The sequence below is a fragment of the Arvicola amphibius genome, chromosome 15 (genome assembly GCF_903992535.2).
Source record: "Arvicola amphibius chromosome 15, mArvAmp1.2, whole genome shotgun sequence".
Taxonomy (NCBI): domain Eukaryota; kingdom Metazoa; phylum Chordata; class Mammalia; order Rodentia; family Cricetidae; genus Arvicola; species Arvicola amphibius.
This window is the reverse complement of record NC_052061.1, coordinates 51,869,385-51,891,842: the sequence shown is the minus strand read 5'-3', so window position 1 is coordinate 51,891,842 and position 22,458 is coordinate 51,869,385. Positions and strand designations below refer to the sequence as shown.

At 47.4% G+C, this 22,458-nt stretch overlaps 1 protein-coding gene and 1 pseudogene across 2 annotated transcripts in view; both read right to left on the bottom strand.

The window, feature by feature from the left end:
- Positions 1–12,278: 12,278 nt before the first annotated feature.
- Kcnk1 (potassium two pore domain channel subfamily K member 1) overlaps positions 12,279–22,458 on the bottom strand; it is a 31,912-nt gene continuing 21,732 nt past the window's right edge. For both annotated transcript variants that reach the window (XM_038312886.1, XM_038312887.1), the window contains 2 exons: positions 17,755–18,150; positions 12,279–13,407 (listed from right to left, as the gene is read on the bottom strand). In XM_038312886.1, the coding sequence (XP_038168814.1) occupies positions 13,148–13,407; positions 17,755–18,150 (656 nt within the window). In that variant the 3' untranslated portion in view covers positions 12,279–13,147. The remainder of the gene's footprint in view (positions 13,408–17,754; positions 18,151–22,458) is intronic.
- Positions 14,564–14,966, bottom strand: LOC119802191 (annotated as a pseudogene).

Genomic DNA, 22,458 nt, shown 5'->3' with positions numbered 1-22,458 from the left:
GGTGAGGCATGATGGTGCATGCCTGTGATCACAACCCTCAGGAGGTGAGGCATGGTAGTGCATGCCTGTGATCACAACCCTCAGGAGGTGAGGGATGATGGTGCATGCCTGTGATCACAACCCTCTGGAGGTGAGGCATGGTAGTGCATGCCTGTGATCATAACCCTCAGGAGGTGAGGCATGGTAGTGCATGCCTGTGATCACAACCCTCTGGAGGTGAGGCATGGTAGTGCATGCCTGTGATCATAACCCTCAGGAGGTGAGGCATGGTAGTGCATGCCTGTGATCACACCCTCAGGAGGTGAGGCATGATGGTGCATGCCTGTGATCACAATCCTCAGGAGGTGAGGCATGATGGTGCATGCCTGTGATCACAACCCTCTGGAGGTGAGGCATGGTAGTGCATGCCTGTGATCATAATCCTCAGGAGGTGAGGCATGATGGTGCATGCCTGTGATCCAAGCCTTTCAGAGGTAGAGGAGGGAAGATCAGCAGTTTAAGGTTATCGTCTGTTTCATAGCAAGTGCAAAGCCAGCCTACGACTACAAAAGACCTTATTAAAGTACAGTAAAGTAAGATAAACAGATCACAGAGCTGCGTGAGGGCAAGCAAGGACTTCTGTCTTTGTGTTTGTGGTTGTTTCACGTATCTGGAATGATGTTTTCCATCTCGTGGGAACACACACTTGTTGGTAAAATAAATACTCCTTTTCTATTCGTATCTCAGTATTTCAATCACCATGGGTCTAATATTAAGAAAATTTTGCTTTCCAAACATCTTCCTTTCTTATATGTATACTAAGCCTGATCTTATCAGATCCAAGAACTGTTACAGGCACGCTTAGACATGGCTTCTGCCCAGTGTAGTGACAGAAACATTCAATAGCAAACACAAAAATCCACCCAGATTAAAAGAAGAACTCTCAAGAGAGATGTGACAAAGCTTGTACAGGAAGGGACTAGGAGGAAATTGGGTTTGTTTAACATCAGTTAAAATGACATCTCTGCATCGACACCAGAAGGGTCTAAAAACGAATGTCATGTTGGTGCATAGCAGGTGGGAAGGCAAAAAGGAGGGGGACAAGAAAATTAGAACAGCGGGAACAGAGCTACAGCTGACACACAGCAGATACTGGGGCGCAGGCTGGCACAAGGACAGAGAGGGGCTGTCAGGACACCAGCTAATGGCAGGCCAAACAAATGGGCATCAAGCTGGTGCCAGGGATGGCAGGAAATGGAGGAGAAGGTGAATGAAAGCTGAAGGGGCTGTGAAAAAAGTGCCTATGGTGTGTATAGTGTGTGTATGTGTGTAGTGTATATATATGTGTAGGGTGTGTCTCTGTGTGTGTGTGTAGTGTATATGTGTGTGTAGCATGTCTGTATTACGGGTGTAGTGTGTGGGGGGTGTAGTGTATGTGTAGTTTGTATGTGTGCAGTGTGTATGTATGTGCATGGTATGTGTAGTGTGTGTAGCATGTGCATAGTGTGTATGTGTATAGTGTGTGTAGTGTATGTGTAGTGTGTGTGTATTTGAGAAAGAGTTGTGTATGTGAGAGAGTTTTATATGTGCGTGTGAGAGAGAGAGCGAGAGAGCTTATGTGTATATGTACACATGGAGACCAGAGATCAATATCAGGGGTCTTTATCACTCTCCACTTGATCATTTGAGTCAGGGTTTCTCATTGAGCATAGACTCACTGATTCTGATAGGCTGGTGAACCAGAGAGCCTCTGAGATCTTCTAGTCTCCACAGCCCAGCATTCAGAATACAGGACCATGCTACTTCATCTTACTTAGAAACATAAACTGAAAACAAAACAAACAAAAAAAATCCATATATTTTGGGAATTCAAACTCAGGTTCATGGAGTTATACAGAATGTAGGATTTTAACATTAGACAGGTGGCCTTGTCCTCAGGCCTGTTCACACCGCCATGCATGCTCATCAGCAGTGACATATCTTGCTGTGTGCTCAGCGGTGGCAGGCTTAGCTCTTGGGCCTTCATTGCTAAGATGCACTGTTGCAGAATATTTGCTTACACTGTGTGAAAATGTGTCACTGTGATTGGTTTAATAAAGAGCTGATGGGCCAATAGCTGGATGGGAGAGATAGGCAGAATTTCCAGGGAGAGAAAGAGAGACTGGAGGTGAATCTAGGTGTGTGGATTGAGAGAGATATCTATGAGACTTTGAAGAAGTAGGACATACAGTACAGAACAGAAGTGACCAAGCCACACAGCAGAATGTAGATTAATAGAAACAGGTTTATTTAAGTAATAAGAGCTAACTGGTGACAAGCCTAACCTAAAGGCCAAACTTTCATAGTTAATAATAAATCTCCAGGTCATTATTTGTGGGATGACCAACCGAAGACAGTTTAACAAGAAAACTTGCCACAATGCACATGAACAGTTCACAACAGGTGTTCTTACTTCTTCAGCGCTGGCTGCCCTGAAACATATTTTGTAGACCAAACTGGCTTCTGCCTCCCAAGTACTGGGATTAAAAGAATGCACCACTACAGCCTGGCCTCCCCTAGATATCTTAAAGGAACAAAAAATGTCATAGGTTATGGCACTGATGAGATGCCCAACTCTAGGCAGCATCTGAGAACCTTAGGACCCTCAGGAAGGGTAATAAAAGGATAACAGTGTCAATAAAGGGACCCACTGAGGGAAAAAACTTGTGTACATGAATAAAGAAGAGCATGTCAAGTCTAAAGAGAAAAGGGAGGAGAGACCCGCTGTCATAAGCTTAGCATGGGACAGTACATGACCGGTGAGAACCTTCAGCTGGTCAACAGTTGAAAGAAAGTTAAACGTGTGTGTGTGTGTGTGTGTGTGTGTGTGTGTGTGTAGATGTCTAAACTAAGGCCTGCCTGGCAGAAAAACCTCTCTATAAGGCTTTATCAGCTTCATTTGCATGTTGATTTAGGAAGGAAACAAGCAGTGTCTGGATGAGAGTAGACCACTGCTTGTAGCACTTGGGTCAGCTGCCCTGGGTCCCCAGGTCATGTGCAACTATAAGGGGCTGTGGTGGTTCATACAGGCTGTGTCACCCAGAGATGGTCTAGTCTCACCTAACAGATAGGCCTCTGAGCCTATGAGGGAGTTCTAGATTATATTTATGAGGCAGGAAAACCCTCCCTAACAGTGGGTGATTTTATGCCATGGGCTGGGGTCCTGAGCTGAATTAAAAGAAGAAAGTGAATTGAGCACCAGGGGTCACCTCTCTGTTTCTGAGCTGAAGATACATTGTACCTTATGCTCCAAAGATACATTGTACCTCATGCTCCAAAGATACATTGTACCTCATGTTCCAAAGATACATTGTACCTCATGCTCCAAAGATACATTGTACCTCATGTTCCAAAGATACATTGTACCTCATGCTCTGAAGATACATTGTACCTCATGCTTTGAAGATACATTGTACTTCATGCTCTTAACACAGTGCCTTCCCTGCCATATGGGCTGTGCCCTTGAAATGTGACCCAGAACAAGCCCTTCCTTGAGTTGCTTTTGATAGGTATTTTACCAGAGCCCTGGTAAAATAACAAGTAACTAATTCAGGGGCTCACCCAGGGGAGGAGCTCACACTTGAGACCCTGAGTTTATAGGGGCAACCATCACCGTCAGTCCTTCCTTTCCTGTGTGGTGTGGAAGGAAGCAAGGGTGAGAGAGGTGTCCAGTCAGGACTGTAGAAGAGGAAGCACGTCTCTACCTTCCAGGAGCCTGGCCGTTAAGTCTTGCTTTAGTCCGGGATGCCAGGATCCCTCACTCAGATCTGGCTGTGCAGGAATGATAAGATACAAATGGAGGGGGGTTTCCAGCAAGGAAACGCTGGCATGTTTTAACAGCTGAAGTCGTCCTGATTCTTCGCACCCACACCTTTCTTCAAGCATCTCGGTCCCTGTGGTATTTGTGCCGTCTTGATTCTCCCACACTTAATTTTCATCCTCTGATTGTTCTTACAAGGGGCCTGAGTCTCTCTCTGCAAAGGGCCCTTCTGGAGTTCCAAGAGCCTTGGTGTGCCAAAGAAATCATTTTATTTTTTTTTTTGTCTTCTAAATCCTTAAGACTGTCGATGGGTGCGCTGCCAATTTTAAGCATGATGCCCTCCCTGAGCATGGAAATGGACAATGTCTGTTCCACTCTATGGAAGAATAAACTCAAATCCTGAGGAGGTAGACAGACCCTCTGACATCGCCCAGAACCACATCTAGGATGGTGCAAAGGAGCATGTGCAGACTCTGGGTTCAGCTATGCATAGAAGCATGGTCTCCCTCTTAAGACCTCCCTCCCTCAGGGATGCGAGACAAGGAAGAAAATCTGAGCCATGAAGGATCTTCTTCTTCTTCTTTTTCTTCTTCTTCTTCTTCTTCTTCTTCTTCTTCTTCTTCTCCTTCTCCTTCTTCTTCTTCTCCTCCTCCTCCTCCTCCTCCTCCTCCTTCTCCTCCTCCTCTTCTTCTTCTTCTTCTTCTTCTTCTTCTTCTTCTTCTTCTTCTTCTGCAACGGCAGCAGCAGCAGCATTAAGGAGCTAGGAATGCTATTCCCCATGGTTTCTTTTCTTATAGTCATTTTTGGGACACAGGACTGAGGAATGGTGTGAAAATTTAATGGAGCAACTGGGACTGTGATCAAAGAATCTGTAAGTAGTGTGGAGTCTGCACAGCTCCAGAGCTCCCAAATGTGACGTCATCTTCTCTTGATGGGTCTGAAGGCACTCGGGGCTGGGGAGGCAGCTTGGGGGTGAAACACCTACTATGCAAGCATGAGGAATGGAGTTTGGATCCTTAGCACTCTCATAAGAGCTGGGTGTTGGAGCACACACCTATGGTGCCAGCACTGGGCGACAGTGACAGGAGGATCCAGGGGGTTTGCTGGTGACAAACCTAGGTGAATCCATGTGGTCCACATCCAGTAAAAGCCCCTGTCCCCAAGAACAGTGGACAGCAGTTGAGGAAGACACCCAAAGCCAACCTCTGGACTCCATATTAAGTGTGTACCTGCACTCATAGACACATCTACCACATGCACACATGCATGTGCCACAGACACACACCACAATATATGCATACAAACTCTTACACACATTCCACACCACACATACACAGAGGCCATACACATACACAAACACCACACACAACACAAATATACATACATCCCACACACATACCAATATACACATCTACACATATATTACATACTCATATACTCACACACACATACACACATACATGCTTACACACTCACACACACACAGACACACACACATACACATGTCCATCCACCCTCCATGCCTTCCAAAAGCCCCAGCAGAGCTGTTGCCAACATCACTATTATTGTGCAGCAAGAGCCAGGGAAAATCAATTCCTATTTTATTGCTGGTTTGTTATTACCTAGACAGATGGGGTCCTAAACTGTAGCCGTAACATAGTGACAAGACACAAGAAAACATCATTGTCAATTTTTATAGGGAGAAGAAATCTCTCTCATGGTAGCTGGTTCTATAAAGATCTTTACTCTGATCAGGTTTCCTCCTACAAAAGCGGAGCCTGGGTCCTCCCATAGGTCACAGGGGTAACTACTGATGTCTGTGTTCACAGCAATACTATCCATGTGGGATCTGATCTCAAGGGTACTTGAGGTAGACAGATAATTCTGGAAATGGATACATCCCTGTGTGCTCATAGGAGGGTATGTGTTTGAGTGTGGCACGCTTGTGCTGGTGTGTGTGTGTGTGTGAGCGCGCCTCTGGAGGTCAGAGGACAACTTCAAGTGTCATTCCATAGCACCAACTATCTCTTTACTTTGAAAGAGTCTCTCATTGGCCAGGACTTTGCAAGCAGGCTAGGCAGGCTAGGCTACTGGCCAGCAAGTCCCAGCCCCAGCTGTCTAAGCTCCCCTAGCACTGGAGTTACAAATGTGTCAGCATGCCTTTCTTTAAAATAGACCCTGGGGCTTGAACTCAGGTCCTCAAGATTGTGGGATAAATACTTTATTAACGCTGAGTTATCTCCTGGACCAGAAATAAATACATTTGACAAAGAACCTTGGTCAGTTAAATGGGGTAGAATAAATGCAAAAAGTGTCCTATAGACTGTTGTGAGAAATTCCCCATAGTTGCAGTTGGGTCTATAAATAGCCAACATTCTACCAAATTAGCCTTCTGCAACCAAGACTAACCACCTGAGAACACAACAGAGTAACATGGGGTGTCCGGTTTAGGAGACTGTGATGTGCAAATCCAGCTGCTGCTCAGCCCACAATACCTTGCAGTAGTCCTTCCTGTTTCACAGACACCCAGGTGCCAACTGAGACATTGTTGCTGAGTCCCTACAGGCTTCAGGTTCCAGGGTTTCTCACTTGCAGAGGAAATTGAATCAAAGGAGGTATAGTGACCATACATTCTGGTTCCTGACAACTTCCCGAACTTCTGCCTGGCTTTTTCTGTGGACCTCCCCACCCCATCCTCAGAAAGTAGAAGATACCCCACATCTGCCATAAGAGCCTTGACCCATGAGGTGTCTAGACACTGAGCACACCATGGTAGAGAGTAGCTTACCTGAACCCCACACTCAGAACATGGCGTGGATGTCTCTGCTGGCTCCTAAAATCAGTCTTTACACGGTTGTTGTGGAATATTATCTTAAGATGTGCTCCATTTGTTTATGCTGCAAAACATTTGTTTAATGATGCTAAGGTGTGCTGCATTCTTTTACATTGCATTTATTTAACTCTGTGAAGCTGTGTTACTTTGCCTGCCTAAAACACCTGATTGGTCTAATAAAGAGCTGAATGGTTAATAGCAAGACAGGAGAAAGGATAGACAAGGCTGGCAGGCAGAGAGAAAAAATAGGAGGTGAAATTTGGGAAGAAAAGTTCAAGTAGCAAGAAAAGAAGGGGTCAGCCACCCAGCCACACAGCCAGACACAGAGGAAAGAGGAAAGAGAAGATACACAGAAATAGAGAAAGGTGAAAGCGCAGAGAAACAGGTAGATGGGATAATTTAAGAAAAGCTGGCTAGAAACTGTAGTGAAGAGCTGCAGGCGGCTTCCCGCCGCCCTGCTCTCGGCCACTGGCTAGCTTATACCCCGAAATAACATCTCACAAATTGTATTCTTTTAAACACTGCCTGGCCCATTATTTTCAGCCTCTTACTCACATCTTGACTAACCCATATCTAATAATCTGTATAGCACCACAAAGTGGTGCCTTACCAGGTAGATTCTAGCGTACGTCCATCTTGGGCTGGAGCTTCATCGTGTCTGGCTTCTCTCTGAGGAGAGGCACGGTGGTCTGCCTAACTTAAGAGAGGCGTGGCATCTGACTGAGCCATCTACCTCACTTCCTTCTTCCTGTTCTGTTTACTCCACCCACCTAAGGGCCGGTCTATCAGATGGGCCAGGCAGCTTCTTTATTAATTATCCAATGAAATCATCAGATAGATAGAAGACACACCTACATCAAGAAACAAGTCAAGCTAAGGCTGGGTATTCATAATAACAAATAAGCCTCCATGTGATTTATTTGGGAGCTGGGTGTGGGGCCCTCAAAAAGCAAAGAGTAAAAACAACCAACAACACCTGGTCTCCAAAAAAGTCTTTATGCTTAATCTTCCAGGACCAGCTTCCCCACAAAACCTTGCTTCCAACCTTCATCTGAGTTCATGCTCATTTTGCTGACTCACACAGTGTCACCAGCATCATGGCCTTGCACTGCTAACTGGCATGTGTGGTATTTCCATTCACAGGTGTCCTCTCGAGAGCCCACTCCACTCTTTACTTCCACAGCTGTCGACATCATTTCCTCTCCCAGGGATGCCTGAGCCTGGAGTTCATAGCAGCTGCCGATGCTGTGGACCCGTTTCCTGAGCACTGGTGGTCAGGCGGTCACGGATGGCAGACGGTCACTGATGGGCAGACAGTTACGTCGTCCTCCCTTGCTGTAGCTCCCTCTCCTGTGATTCTGAGTCCTGACACCTACAGGAGACACGAGTGGGACCTCCTAACAGTGATGCTTCTTAGCCTCTGCTTTCTCAAGCTTCTCTTCATGCCCAAGCAGGGGACACAGAGCCACAAACAAAGAGACCGGGAGGCTCAGCCCCTAGCTTAGTGTGTCTATTGCTCTTGTCATTATTGTGACCCAAATAAGCTGTCAAAAGCAACTTAAGGAAGGGTTTATTTTGACTCACCAGAAAGTACCTCAAGTGGAGAACTGAGTGTTAAAAACATTCAAACCCCAGCACTGAGCAAATGATGTAAAATGACTTCGAACTTTTCACACCTGAGATTGTGTGTATTTGCCTGTAAGGTTGCTAATTCCAGGGCTGTGCAATGATCATGATTTAGAAGGTGGTGACAAGGGACCGTATAACAAGCAAGCTTCCTACCTGTTAGCCACTCAACAGCATCCTGAAGATATGAGATGGGAAATTCCGGAAAGGAGCAAGTGAGTTCTAAGTCGCCTTAGCTGTGATGTGCTGTGGCGATTTTTGTGCCACTGGTCACTGCTGCATCTCTCATTGCGCCTCTTTTAGCAACCGGACTTTTGCATCACTGTGAAGGATGGGGAACACAGTGCGGTAGAATTCTGTACCACGTAAGGTTTGGGGCATCCACTGAGGTCTTAGAGCATCTCCACCATAGATAGGGCACCTAGCAAGCACTTGCCACTTGTTGAAGACTCACTTTACTTTGGGGAGTCAGTGTGAGCATCTGCCTTGTGTGCTGGTGAATCTAGAAGTGTGTCAGATCCCCAGGAGCTGGAACTGGCTCCTCAGGGAGAGCATGGAGAACTCTCAACATCTGAACCATCTCTCCCGTCTCATGTTACTTATAGTATCTGTTTAAACAGAGCACATTATGGAAATAGTGTCATTGAGATAACATGAAGAGTGTCCAGTCCTCAGGCCAACCCGTTTTCTCTGTCGCTGTCCTGGGTGTATGTGGTGAGCATGATAGGGTCCCTGTCAGGGTATCAGCCACACTGACTGCTATTCTGTAAGCTCTTTCTAAAATTATGAATTATTTATTTTACATATTATGTGTGTGTGTGTGTGTGTGTGTGTGTGTGCCTGTAGGACCCTGGAGAGACTAGAAGAGGTGTTGAATCTCTTGGAACTGAAGTTATAGGTGGTTGTGATTTGCCATGTGGGTGCTGGGAACCTAACCTGGATTCTCCGCAAGAGCAGTAAGTGCTTTTAACCACTGAGCTATCTCTCCAGCCCTGCTCTGCGTGTTCTTGAACCAGCAGATAATGTGGCTTTCAGTAGATTATTAGGTCCACAAACCACGCAGCTGGCCCAGAACAGTCTACCAGCAGAGGAAATCCAGCCTGGCTGCTTGTAAGAATTCCTACAGGTGAATGAAGTCAGCTTAAGAGAATCCTGCTAGTGGGCTTCCTCTGGATACAGTGTGAGGCTGCTGTCTGCTCCTGTGTTTGAACACTCGTCTCCTGCTGGTGGTGCTGTTCTGGAAGAACATTCAGGGAGTGGAGCTTCATTGAAGGAGTGGCTCACTGGTGGCTCTGAGGGTCTGCAGCCCAGCCACACTTCTTGTCTTCTCTGCTCACTGATCTGTGAAGATGCGAGGGGAACCACTCACACGCTTCTGTCCCCATGACCTCTGCCATTTTTCTGCACCATGATGGTTTGTGTGTCCCCCTCACACCATGAGCCAGAAAGCTTGTTTCTCAGGTGTTGTACTGCAGCAAGAGAAGAGCTTGCTGGGAGAGAGACTGTCATGTCTCAGAGGGAAGAGACAGTTTCCTCTTCTTGGTGTAAAATAAGTAGCCACTGTATTCCTGGGGCAGTTACCTCAGGATGGCTGGAGCATAGTATTAGTATTATAGATTCTTCTATAGAACCAAGGCATGCCATGCTACAGTGAAGTGGCCTAGGTGGTCATACAGTTGTTGCTATTGCATCTTGACACTTTGAATTTATTTTTTTAGTTGTGCACTTAAAACTTGCATGGCAGGTTTCGCTAGCACAGAACCTGAGGACTAGGGCATGGTGTTTTTCCTTTGCTTTCTGTGAGCTTGGAAATCAGAACAAGGATTTTATTAGAAGTGAGAGCAAATTGATTGTGGGTTTGCTCTGAGTGGAGCAGAGAGGGCTTGCTTCCCATTCGGCGTGTTTTCTTGACAACTCAAGAAAAAGATTTTATTTGAAGAGATTCTGTTTATTTTGAGACCCCTTTTGCTTTAGAGAGCTGAGGTTGCTGGCCTTGAGAGATAGCACAGCAGCTATGTATACTACCACTGCAAAGGACCTTGGTTTAATTCCCATCAACCACTTTGGGTGGCTCACAAACTGCTGTGACTCCAGGGGATGAGATGCCCCTTCTAGCCTCTATGAGCACGCACCTACAAAATGTGTGCATCCACACCCACAAGCTAAGAAGAAAAATATGAAAGCAGAAACTGCCCTCGCTTTTCTGAAGATAAGCAGAGGAGGGAGACTGTATGGGATGTGGGGACAGGGGACTGGGAAGAGAGGAGGGAGGGGAAATGTTGGTTGGGATGCAAAAACAAAAAAGAAATAAACAACAGAAAAGTAAATCTTTTGGAAAATTATAAACTCTGGTAGGAAAAACAAGGTCAATTAACAGTGTCACCGGGCATGTGCAAACAACGGGTGAGGAATACTGTACCGTTTTAATTTCAGCCACTTTTAAGAAACTGAAACCTTGAACATATTTTGCAATCAAAAGCCCAAAGGGGACACCTTTCCGAATTGAGGATGTGTTTATCCCTTCCCCTCTCAGCTCCTCAGCATAGAACTCCTAGAACAGGAAACCACAGGGAATGTACGGGTGTCAGGCTCGGAATCCTAAGACACAGCTCTTCCTGTTGCCACCCCTCAGGGTGCCTGTCCTGGTGACAGTGATGTATCTTATTTGAGACAAGTATCAGCGGTTAATACCTAGAGGGCATTGGACTCCTGGTAACTTTAGAAGGTGGAAGGAGTTTTGCATTGACCATCTCAGTGACTTTGCCTTCTAATTTTGAAGTATCTCCTTTCTCATCACCCAAAAGGTACATCGTGCACACGTCCCAAGGTACATGACTTACAAGCATAAACACAGCTGCTTTTTAGAAAAATTGTGACTGTATTGGAAATCTCATCTTCTTGTCTTCCTGGAGTTGGGCAAAAATTGTCTGGTCAGAAAAGCCCCTGCTTTTCTCCCTTTGCCTTCTGCACAAATTCCTTTAAATTTGTTGTAAGATCTGATGGTTGCAGAGACCCCAGTGCTAGTGTTTGGACATGGTTAGTGTGCTCAAAGCTTTTCCCTCCATGTGTGGATGGGACCTTTAAGAGGAGGAGCCTAGTGAGGGGTGGTTATGTCATGGGGACACTGCTCTAAGGAGTGGCCAGCACTGTCTCGCTGGGGTTAGTTCTCAAGAGAGTAGGTCCATCCCTCATTCATGACTGCCACTGTATTGACCGAGCCATCTCCTCAGTCCCCATGGCTACTTAGTACTGCCCCCCATCTGTATGCTTCCTCATGTTGACTCCCATCCACTTAAAGCTGAGAAACTGTGGGGAGAGGCGCTTTCCTCTGTGCGGTATCAAACAGAAAGACACCCCACCCGTGACCCACTGTCCCTGTGACTTACAGTCTTCTCAGGTCTCTGGCTGCATCACACCACACAGTAAACTCTCCGGGCCCTTGGCAGGTTCGGCTAAGCCCCCAACACCCGCTGCCTCCTGTGAGAAGTCACTGCTTTGCCCTTACTCCTGTCTGACACTGGAGAGCAGCCTACCCTCTGGGAGGCAGGGCCAGCATGGAAAATACCTACTCTTGAGCAGCATGCCCCAGATTCAGAAACACTAGAAAGGTCATGCTGACACTTGAGGTCACCAGAGATGGCCCAGCACAGTGGCTTTGTGTGTGTTACACCTACAACAAAAAAAGAGCTTCTTTGCTTTGCCCTAAGATGAAACTTTACTCCATGAGGAATGGCTTTGTTCTGAGTTGGAAACACGCTGTTGGGAGGATAAGGCAGGAGTGGGCAACATGGGGCTGAGGTGGTGGGAGCGAGCTACCTAATGTGAGGAGACCACACTCTGCAGTCACGGATATGGCCAGGTCATCACCAGGTGAGGGGAGTCACCCCTGGGTATGACCCAGGATCGTGAGCATCTGTCATCACACAGGGCCCTCCTGATATCCCAGATACACCAATAAATGGCTACCATACGGTATCTCTAAAGCAGTGCCCGTATGGACTGTAGATATGGAGGAAAACATCAGACACTAAAACACGAGACTGCGACCTGCCATGATTTTATTGACTTCAGCTTCTACATGTAGACTGCTCAGATCAGCCTGACGTAATCTGTTCGTTGGGGGCATTGACGCTGTGTCCTGTGCTTTACTGTGGGGTGGGTAGAAACAGCGGTGACTCTTCCAGACCAAATATCTTCCCCTTCTCACAAGTCCTCTTCCTCACTGGCCATCTGGCCCCACACCATCGTAAGAAGGCAGAGACAAATACGGTAATATAATATCATACTGATTTTCTCTTGGGTTTCGTATGCCTTCTAGCTTGTTGTGGCAATTCTGAGTTCTTTAGTATAAAGAGAAATCGAAAAGAAAAAAATATTCCTTATCTTTGCTTAAGGAGTACAGGGAGATCTGGTAGCCTACACGTAAGTACAGGGTATAAACATATTTATACGTTCTATGTACACAGTGGATGATAACCTATTTATTATAAATAACGTTAATTTAGATCCTACAAAAATAATCATTTTGGATAGGTACATGCAAGCCAGGACACTTAAGCCTATTTATAAAATACATCTCTCTCTATTTATTTTAAATATAAATGTTGCTATTTAGCTGTCAGCAAAAATGATTGGAATGCAAACCCAGAGTCCCTGGTTATATATAAAATCTGCTCCCACCCTCTGCAGCACACTGCTTCAAGTATCCGTGATGTCCAGGTGATGTGTCTCCTATGAATTACAGGCACACATCTCATTTGTGCAGGGATTAGACACCCACCTCCAGAGCCCAAAGTCCCATGTTTTTAAAATATTGATATTTCTTAAAATGATGTTATCTTGATTTTGACTTCCTTGTAAAAATGGACAGTCAAAGCTCTGCCTCATATCCGGGATCTGACGGCCCGGGCTCAGTGGTTCGCAGAGCCGTCCTCATAGGGGGGTGACTGGGAGGCCACGAAAGGCTCGTTCTGCTTCTGATCCTCCTTCAGGCCGGCCGCCTGCTCAGTGATGGAAGAAAAGGACAGCTGGTCATGCTCCATGATGTGAACCTGATCCTCATCCTTGTCTTTCTTCACATAGAACATTTTCCTGAATTTCTTCAGCTCGTGGAGTTCGCAGAAGGTTTCCAGGACGACCAACATGGCGATGAGTCCGAGGAGAAGGTAGCCTGCAAGGCAGAAAACACGGCAGCAGCTCAGTTCGACCAAGTACCACAAAATCAAGAACGCATGACTTATCCTCCCCCACGCCACCCGCACAAGAGTTCTCCAACAGGCTACAGCCAGTCTATTCTGAGGCATGATTGAAGTCCTCGGCTCATGGAGGAACCCAAAGAAGAATGAAATGACTGAGCCATTGGTGAACTTGGATTAGGCACAACCACAGGCTTCGATCGTATGTGTGAGCTTCACACAGGTAGGAGGGTGCACCCATGCCCGTGAATGCAGAGGCCGGGACACTGGATGCCACTCTCTGCTTCATTCCTTGAGACAAAGTCTCTCACTGAACCTGGAGTTAGGCTGGCGGCCAGCAAGCCCCAGCGACCCTTCTGTCTCCACCTCTGCTGGCACTAGGGCTGAGAGTGTGCAGCCACGCCCTCTGGTGGGCATGGGGGGGGACGCTGCGGGTGTGCAGCCATGCCCTCTGGTGGGCATGGGGGGGGGCTGCGGGTGTGCAGCCATGCCCTCTGGTGAGTATGTGGTGGCTGGGAATTTGAATTCACATCTCCATGCTTGTTGTGCCTACTCGTACTGCTGAGCCACCTCCCCAGTCCCGGCTTGTCTTTTTGAAGTGTCAAACACTCTTTGTTTGCTATCATACATAAACGGCATTAAAAATGCCCCTCAACCATAAAAGGCAGCATCTGTGACACAGGGAATCCTAATTAAATCGACAGTGTCTAGAAGAGACAGTTGCTTCCTGATGTTTAACCACCGCGTGGGACAGGCCGGCAAGCACAAACGGAAGCATGGGTGTCTTCTGCTTGGTCCTCAGACAGTGGGAGAATTTCCCCAGTGTTTGAACACATTCATATGCCCAGTTACATAAATCTAAGACTATTCAGCTGACTTTGTGGCGAGACCCCCATCTTTGTGGGAAGTTGAATATTACTGATTGAGGGAAAGCAGTGTTTATGCAACCGGAATCCCTATTTTAAAAAAGAACATATTCACTTTTCTACAAGTCAGTTTTACCTAAATCTGAACTGTCCGACATGAAACACTGCTAGCCATTCATGACCTGAGTTCTGATGTATGAATTAAATTATGGTACACATTAAAAGCCATGAGACATTTGTTTTCTAACCAATAAGGCAGGCGGTATTACATGTGAGTAACCTTTTTAAGATAAGCTGATAAGTCTGCCCTTTCTTCCTTCTTAATTCCAGTGAAGACTATTTTTGTTCCAGGGATGTATTTTTGGGAATTCTCTAAATACACCATCAGAGAATCTTCTCCCTGGGTGATGCCTTTGTTCTTGTTAGCATCTGTATGAGAGAATCCAGCGGCCTGACAAACCATTGGGGAATTGGTCTATCCGGTTTGATGTTTGCCTCCCCGTTCCCCAGAGTGGCACTAGGCACGCTTCCCCGTTCCCCAGAGTGGCACTGGGCACGCTTCTGAACACAGCTCTTCCTGCCTTCGTCAGCATCAGCCATTATTAACCTGCTCCCCACCGCTCAACACCACTAATGCTAAGCCCCAAGCTGGACATCCTGCTCCTTCCAGCTTTCGGGCTTTAATTTTTAGGGGAATAAAGCAATCAGTCGCTGCCAGTGTGATTCCCCTCCATAGCTGCCTGGTGTGACCCTTTCCTCCTTGGCCTAGAATCAGAGAGTCACAAACCGTTTTTCCCCTCTCCTGAGTGCCTTTCCGAGCAGTCCATATCCTTGTCATAATTTCTGCTTCTTAAGTCTCCTACGATGCCACTGTCAGTATCTGGGCACGAGGAGAATTCACTATGTAGCTACGATTTTCTCATTCATGAAGGATAACTGCTATTTCTTGGAACTTGTGATGGGCAAGTAACGATTTTAAGTCTGTTTCAACATTTTTTTTTTAAAATCAGCTTTCAGAAAAACAAAAAACAAAACAAACAAACTCACAGAAAGGGACAGGAAGGGGATGTCAGAAATTTTTGTATCATGCCTTGGTAGTAAAATATGAAAGGAAGATTTCCAGAAAATATACAGATGAGGAAAGTTAAAACTTGCATTGTAGGAGCCTGGACCCTGGAGTCCCAGGCAGACAGAGTTTCGATCTGTCCGACTTCGGCTATCAGTTATGACAGTAAGCTGGCACCACAGGGACTTTCTTGTGTTTGGCAGTAACACTGCTCGTCAGTGGACAAATCCACTCCCTCCTTGGTTATTATTTAGCCAGACTCGGGAACACTGCCAGAAGTGCCCATGGGGCAAGCTGTGGGATTTTACCCTAACTACACCTTCGGATCATTCATTCCTTAGGTGTTCAAGTTCTGAACACTCAGAGCATAAGACGCGTCCTGGCTGACTGCCTGAGAAACACAGTCCATGCCGCAACCAGGGAAACAGGTTATGGGAGGATTCGGTGTTTTTTGGAAAGCTAAGCTAGTTCACGGATCAGGAGATAGAAAAGAGCAATTAACACAAGAGAAAAGATGAACCAGAAAACACAATTTCGGGGACATGCTGCTTCTCAAAGAAATTAGAAAGCCAAATGAAAACTAAAGAGTTGCCTGCTAGCTGGAAAGAAAGTTAAGATGGCGTCTATCTACACTGCTATCAAATTCACGCACAAAATGCCAAGACCTGTTTTGGCCAATGCCACCCAAAGAGGATGGGACCTCAGATACCAGTGACTGTGTGCACTTGTGTTCCCTTTGGGAGCCTCAGAGTTATCTTCTGTGACTCACAAAAGAAGCGTGTTCATTTGGGGCCAGCAATTCCACTTCTTAGAAAGATCTCAAATACGAAATACAAACACAAAAAGATCTCCACACTGAGAATTAATGCTGCTGAATTAGAGGCAAGCCAGACGAGCTCTACAAGCGAGGCAGGCCGGCTGTGGGGTGGTCCCCGAGCTACACCCAGACTCTAAAATAATAAAGAGTAGGAAACCCTCCTGCAGAACACTGGCAAATATTTACTGAGCTTGAACTGGAGCCAAGAGCCAGGAAGCACTGGGTTTATGAGTGCAGGTTTTGTTCCCGGTGAGCTGACGGTTTCATGGAAGTGTTCAAGTGTAGTTCAACCAACCGCTTTCTGGAATTAAGACAGCAAGACAGGGCAAGGACACCAACCGCTTCCTAGAAGTTGTAGCTGGGCTGGGTCACAGGTGAAAAGAGTCCAGGGAAGGCAGAAGAGGAAACTAAGCTAGGATGGCCTGCTGCACATCCTGAACAAACAGAGAGGGCTCACAGAAAACCTGCAGTTTCTTCCAGATGGATGGCTGCATTCCTCCAGACTGTGTGCTGTGTGCATGCGCGTATGCAGGTGTGCTTGCTGGTGAATATGCATGGAGACGCCAGAGGTCGGCACTCTCTGTCATCAATGACCCTCCAGCTTACTTTTGGGACAGAGTCTCTTGCTGCACCCGAAACTTGCCATTTTGGCTGGACAGATCTGTCAGCGACCCTGGGATCCTTCTGTGTCTGTCCCTGCCAGCATTCCACCACACCTGGCTTTCCGTGTGGACGCTAAGGATCTGAACTCAGGTTTTCATGCTTGAGCAACTGGCACTTTGCCATCCGAGGCCTCTAAAATTTGCCTGCCTCATTTTCTACATGTAAATTCTGAGAGGAATTGGTGCCAGGTAACTTCAAGACGGATGACACAGGCAAATGAGGCCAGTGACTACTTTGAGAAATTTTCTGGAAAATTAAAGACCACGATGTTAGTGACAAGCTGAGGTCTTATTTTCTTGCAAGTAAAATAGTTAACAGTGTAATGTAAGCTACTGAAGTAATAGACGGCTACTATGCCTGTCACACCATCTGAGAAATCCACCAGGGCTTGGGAGATGGCCTGGCAGTCAAGAGCATCACAAGTGTGAGTTGAATCTTCCAAGCCCTTGGGAAATGCTGGTGCCGCAGCTTGAACTTGTAATCCCAGAGATGTCGAGATGGGAAGTGGAGACAGGTGGGTCCCTAGAGTTCCCTAGTCAGCCAGTCTAGGCTGCTTGATGAAATACCAAGTCAAAGAGTGACCCTGTCTCAAACAAAAAGAAGAAGGCACCCGAGGAAGGACTGGGGAGGTTGTCCTCTGATTTCCCAAGCACAAACAAGGACACATGCACACCCCACATGAAAACACACACACACACACACAAGAAACTCGGCGGTGACTTCCAGGTGCATTGGGCACATCACTAAGCAGTAAGCGTTGTGATATTGGAATGGGTGAAGTGAAATAACTCTAGGAAGTCAGGGGAATGAAGAAAACAGATCCAAGAGAAAGCAAGCAGGCACTGCCACAGGAAAGATGGACATGGGGACAGAGCAGGCACGCAGGGCGCAGCCTGCCACAGGTACTCACATGTGATCCCAATCTTGTACAGCTCCCGGAACTTCTGGTTGTAACCTTCCCCTGGCACATAATCCCCCAGGCCGATGGTGCTCAGCGAGATGAAGCAGAAGTAAAAGGATTCGAGGAAGTTCCAGTCATCCTCCAGCACGGAGAACACAGCGGCTGGGATGAAGAAGAAGCAGGACACGGTGACGAACCCCAGCAGAACAGCGTGGACGATGGCCACCACCTGCTTGGAGAAGCCCCAGCGGATGTGGAAGTAGAGGACGGGTCTGCGGGTGACATGCACGGTGACACGCTGGACCACAGCCGTCAGGAAGAGCAGGGTGAATGGGATGCCGATGACAGAGTAGATGATGCAGAAAGCCTTGCCCCCATCTGACAAGGGCACCGTGTGGCCGTAGCCTGTGTGGAGAAAAGGCTTCATGAGTGCACTGGAAACACAAAACACACCATGAAACAACGCTCTCGTGGGCCACGAGGAGACTGGGAAGAGGCGGGAGCCTTCAGAGGCGCTGGCCTCTGGGTGTCTGTTAAATTAATCAGGGTGACAGTCACTTGTGAGGCAAGAAGGTTTGTGAATCATACAAAAGTTTAAAGTAGGGACCCAGCAAACAAGGAAGGCTTCGTTCAGACTCGGCCTGACCACCCCAAGAATTGAAAAGCCTACTCCAGCAAACAGAAAATCAACAACCAAAGAAAGATCCCACACTGTCAACTAACTTCTCTCTGGACTTTGGTAGAAAGGAACCCTGAACTCTAAGTCAGGGCTCTTGAACTTCCTATGCATGCTCCCATCCCATGGAGGGTAGTCTACGTTTTTATTCTTAACTTTTAAAAAAAGATTTAAAGTATTTTGTGGGCAAATGCGTGTCTGTGTGAATGTATGTGTACATGAATACAGGTAAACCTGCAGAGGCCAGAAGAGAGCCGCCTGAGGTGTGTGTGGGAATCAAACTCCAGCTCTCAATGCTCTGAACCATCTCTCTAGATCCTATTTTAATTTTTAATCCATCTACAGTTTCATAACTGCCATGCTGTCTCATATCCCCTTCACTGTTCAAGAAACAAAGAACCTGGACATCATGTCCCGGGACATTCCTGGGAGCGCTCTGGTAACATCTGGTGTGTTCATCGGTTCTTCGTGAAATCCGACCTGCTCCTCTCACGCAGAGGTCTCTGGCTTAGGACACACTGCAGGGCTGAACAGGAGGAAGTGTGTGATAGAGGATAACACCCTCGTCATCTCAGACCCCTCGGGAAAACTCCTGCAGGACACCCCACTCATCAAGGCTGATCCCTCCCTCCCCGCTCCCCACAGGGCCCTCATTAGTATCTGTCTATAGCCGCACTGTGTTCCCTTTGGAACCAGATTACTCAGGGAATGTTCCGGTAGGACTGACGGACGGACAAACAAAGGCGTGTGAGGGGAAGCAGGCTGATAAGAGCAGGGGACCGGGGGTGGGGGTGGGGGGGCAGACACAGTAAAGACACAGAAAGCAAAACCTCAGTGAGTCATAGGCTGAGTGATTGATTCTTTCCAAACCTCGGAGCCCATTCCGAGGTCCACACGTTTCCCTTCCTGCCATTTCTAGACATTCAGAGGCCCCGTGACCCCACCAAACAGAGCAGCTATTCAGGACTAGTGATTGTTGGTCATTACATGTCTGACTTTCATTGAAATAATTATCAAAAAACCTATCAGGAACCGATGAGAGAGCTCAGGCAAGAAGAAGGATCTCGGAACCATGTCTGAAATCCCACAAGGGCTTCCTCCTGAAATGCCAAGTGTGTCTGAACAAGTCAGTTCAAGAGAGAGCTAGCTAAGCGTATTTTTTTAAAAAAAAAATGAAATTAGGATCTGAAAAAAATGACATGTTAGTGTAATTGAAACGGGTTTCAAAGTGTGGTCTTGGGAATATATTTTGCCTAAAATTAATAATTCTAAAACCCCTGAGAGGGCTGGAGAGATGGCTCAGCGGTTAAGAGCAGTGACTGCTCTCCCAGAGGTCCTGAGTTCAATTCCTAGCAACTGCATGGTGGCTCACAACCAACTGTATTGAGATCTGGTGCCCTCTTCTGGCCTGCAGGCATATATGCAGACAGAACACTATATACACAATAAATAAATAAATATTTAAAAAAATAAAATAAAATAAAATCTAAAACCCCTGAGTTGCAGATTCAAATTGTCTCATTCTCAAGTATCTGATGTTCTTAAAAACAAAATCAAACCCAAGAAAAACCTCTCCTCTTGGGGTTCAAGATATAACTTAGATGTTCTTAGCCCTTGAGGACACGAGTTCGAATCCTCAGCACCCATGTAGAAAGACAGGAATAGCCATGCACACACCTAAATCCTAGCTCAGTAAGGGGGATGGGGAGACAGGAGGATCCCTGAGGCTTGCATGCAGACAGCCTAGCTCCATGTTCAATGAGAAATCCTAAGGAAATAGGCCAGAGGGATAGAGCTGGGCACTCTTCCGACCTCTGTACCCAGTGAGTAAACACACACACACGCACACACACACATGCACCCACCCACACACACACACATGCACACGCGCACACACATGCGCGTGTGCAATTGAGCAGACTGTGTGCCCCAGGAGGTGCACAGCCCATGAGTGAACCACAGATCATCTTCTGAAGCCGTGTGCAAACGTATGTATACATCCACACACAGATGCGTGTTTTTGTGACATTCCCACAGCAGAGCTTCTCAAAAGTGGCACGTGTCCCCAAACTGGTAAGAACCATGACTCTGAGCACCAATCCCTGACTCTATCTGGTCCCCACGCTGCCAACAGCTCCCGAGTGCCGAGGCTAATTTTGAGCTTGACATTTGGAGCGTTGGGGCTTCCATACCGCGTGAAGACTGCCAATAGTGTGCCACATCCAGGCAGCATATGGAAAAGGGAAGGGCTGGATGGCAAAGAACGAGACCACGAGACCATTTGTGGGTCAAACAAACCATGACCACACCGACTCCAGGTCTCTCAGGAGCTAGAGTTCTCCTTAGACATTCAGGGGACACGTTCCAGTGATCAGAGAAATGAGACATGATCTGGAGATGGATTTCTATTCACCCATAGCAACGCAGGAACCCAGGAGTGGACTAAGTGTGGCAGGGAGGGCATCCACTGCCGAGACAGCTGAGCAGAGATTGCAAGGGAGGACAGAGACTTAGGCAGGAGCTGGTAGAGGAAAGAAGCTGATCTGAGGTGGGGATAAAAGCTTGCATGCCTGTGAAGTCGTGGCTTTTTAGGGAGAGAGAGAGGGAGCTGGGGGAGGGAGGGAGGGAGGGAGGGAGGGAGAGAGAGAGGAGAGAGAGAGAGGGATGAGAGAGAGGAGAGAGAGAGGAGAGAGAGGAGAGAGAGAGAGGAGAGAGAGAGGAGAGAGGAGAGAGAGAGAGGAGAGAATGAGAGAGAGGGAGGGAGAGAGAGAGGAGAGAGAGGAGAGGAGAGAGAGGGGGAGGGAGAGAGAGGAGAGAGGACAGGAGAGGAGAGAGGGAGGGAGGGAGAGAGGGAGGGAGGGAGAGGAGAGAGGGAGAGAGGAGAGAGAGAGAGAGAGAGAGAGAGAGAGAGAGAGAGAGAGAGAGAGAACAACTTGTAGCCATCCATTATCTCCTTCCGTCTTGGAGGCAGGAGGGACCAGCTCCTGTCTGCGCGGCTGGTGATGGAAGCGTATCTTTGGGAATCAGGAAGCAGGGAACCTGGGACAGGGAGCAGAGAACATTAGGAAGGAAGGAGGGGGCTAAGTCAGGAACCAGGGAGCCTGAGAATGGGAGCAAAGAATCTGGAGCAAGAGGCAGGGAGCCTAGGCAGGCAGAGACTGGGACAGGAATCAGGGAGCCTAGGACATGAAGCAGAGACCCTGGGGCAGGAAGCTGGGCTGCACTAAAACCCAAGGCTTGCCCCTCCCCGCCCCCGTGACCCGCTGCCTCCAGGTAGGTAGGACCCTCTCAATGAGCACCCACCATCTCAGGACTACTCATGCAGACACATGAGGCCAGGGAACACTTCACATGAAACCCTCAAATCGTGCTGACATGGGTTTATATCCCATTATATTAGGGTTTATATCCCCTTTCTGGCATCGTGGAGAAACTTTGTGGGATTTCACACGGCACACCAGAGCACATCACAGAGTTAGAACTTTCTCACTTGCACAGATGCGTCTAAGAGAGATGCTGCTCAGCAGGTATAGTAGCTACCCTTTTTTCTTTTCCATAACTAGCAAGCTACGGAACAATACAGGCCATCACTATTGTTAGCGTGGTGCATGCTGGGAAGGAGGCCCAGGCTGGAGCTCCAGGCACTGAAAGCCACCCTGACATGTACACAAATCAGTGGCCTCTTGTCTCATCCTCTGTGAAACTGACCAAGTGTGCAATCCCGGACTCCGCTTGTTTCCTTCTTCTTTAGAACTGTGTCCCCACAAGAGCATGGAAGGAACAGGTCCTTCTCTGACACTTCCAGGCTTCCAGCCTACAGTGAGCAGAGCCCTGGCCTGACATCCAAGAGCAGAAGGAGGTGTCCCAGCACAAGGGAGGCAGAGAGAACTAATCTTTTGTTCGGTGTGGACCCTTGACACTCCAGATGCAGCCAGACACACCGGTGGGCAGATCGCCTGAGCCTAACTCTGTACTAACCTCCAGAAACGCACTCCCAGACAGACACCAAATCACGTTCAACCAGCGGTCTGTACATC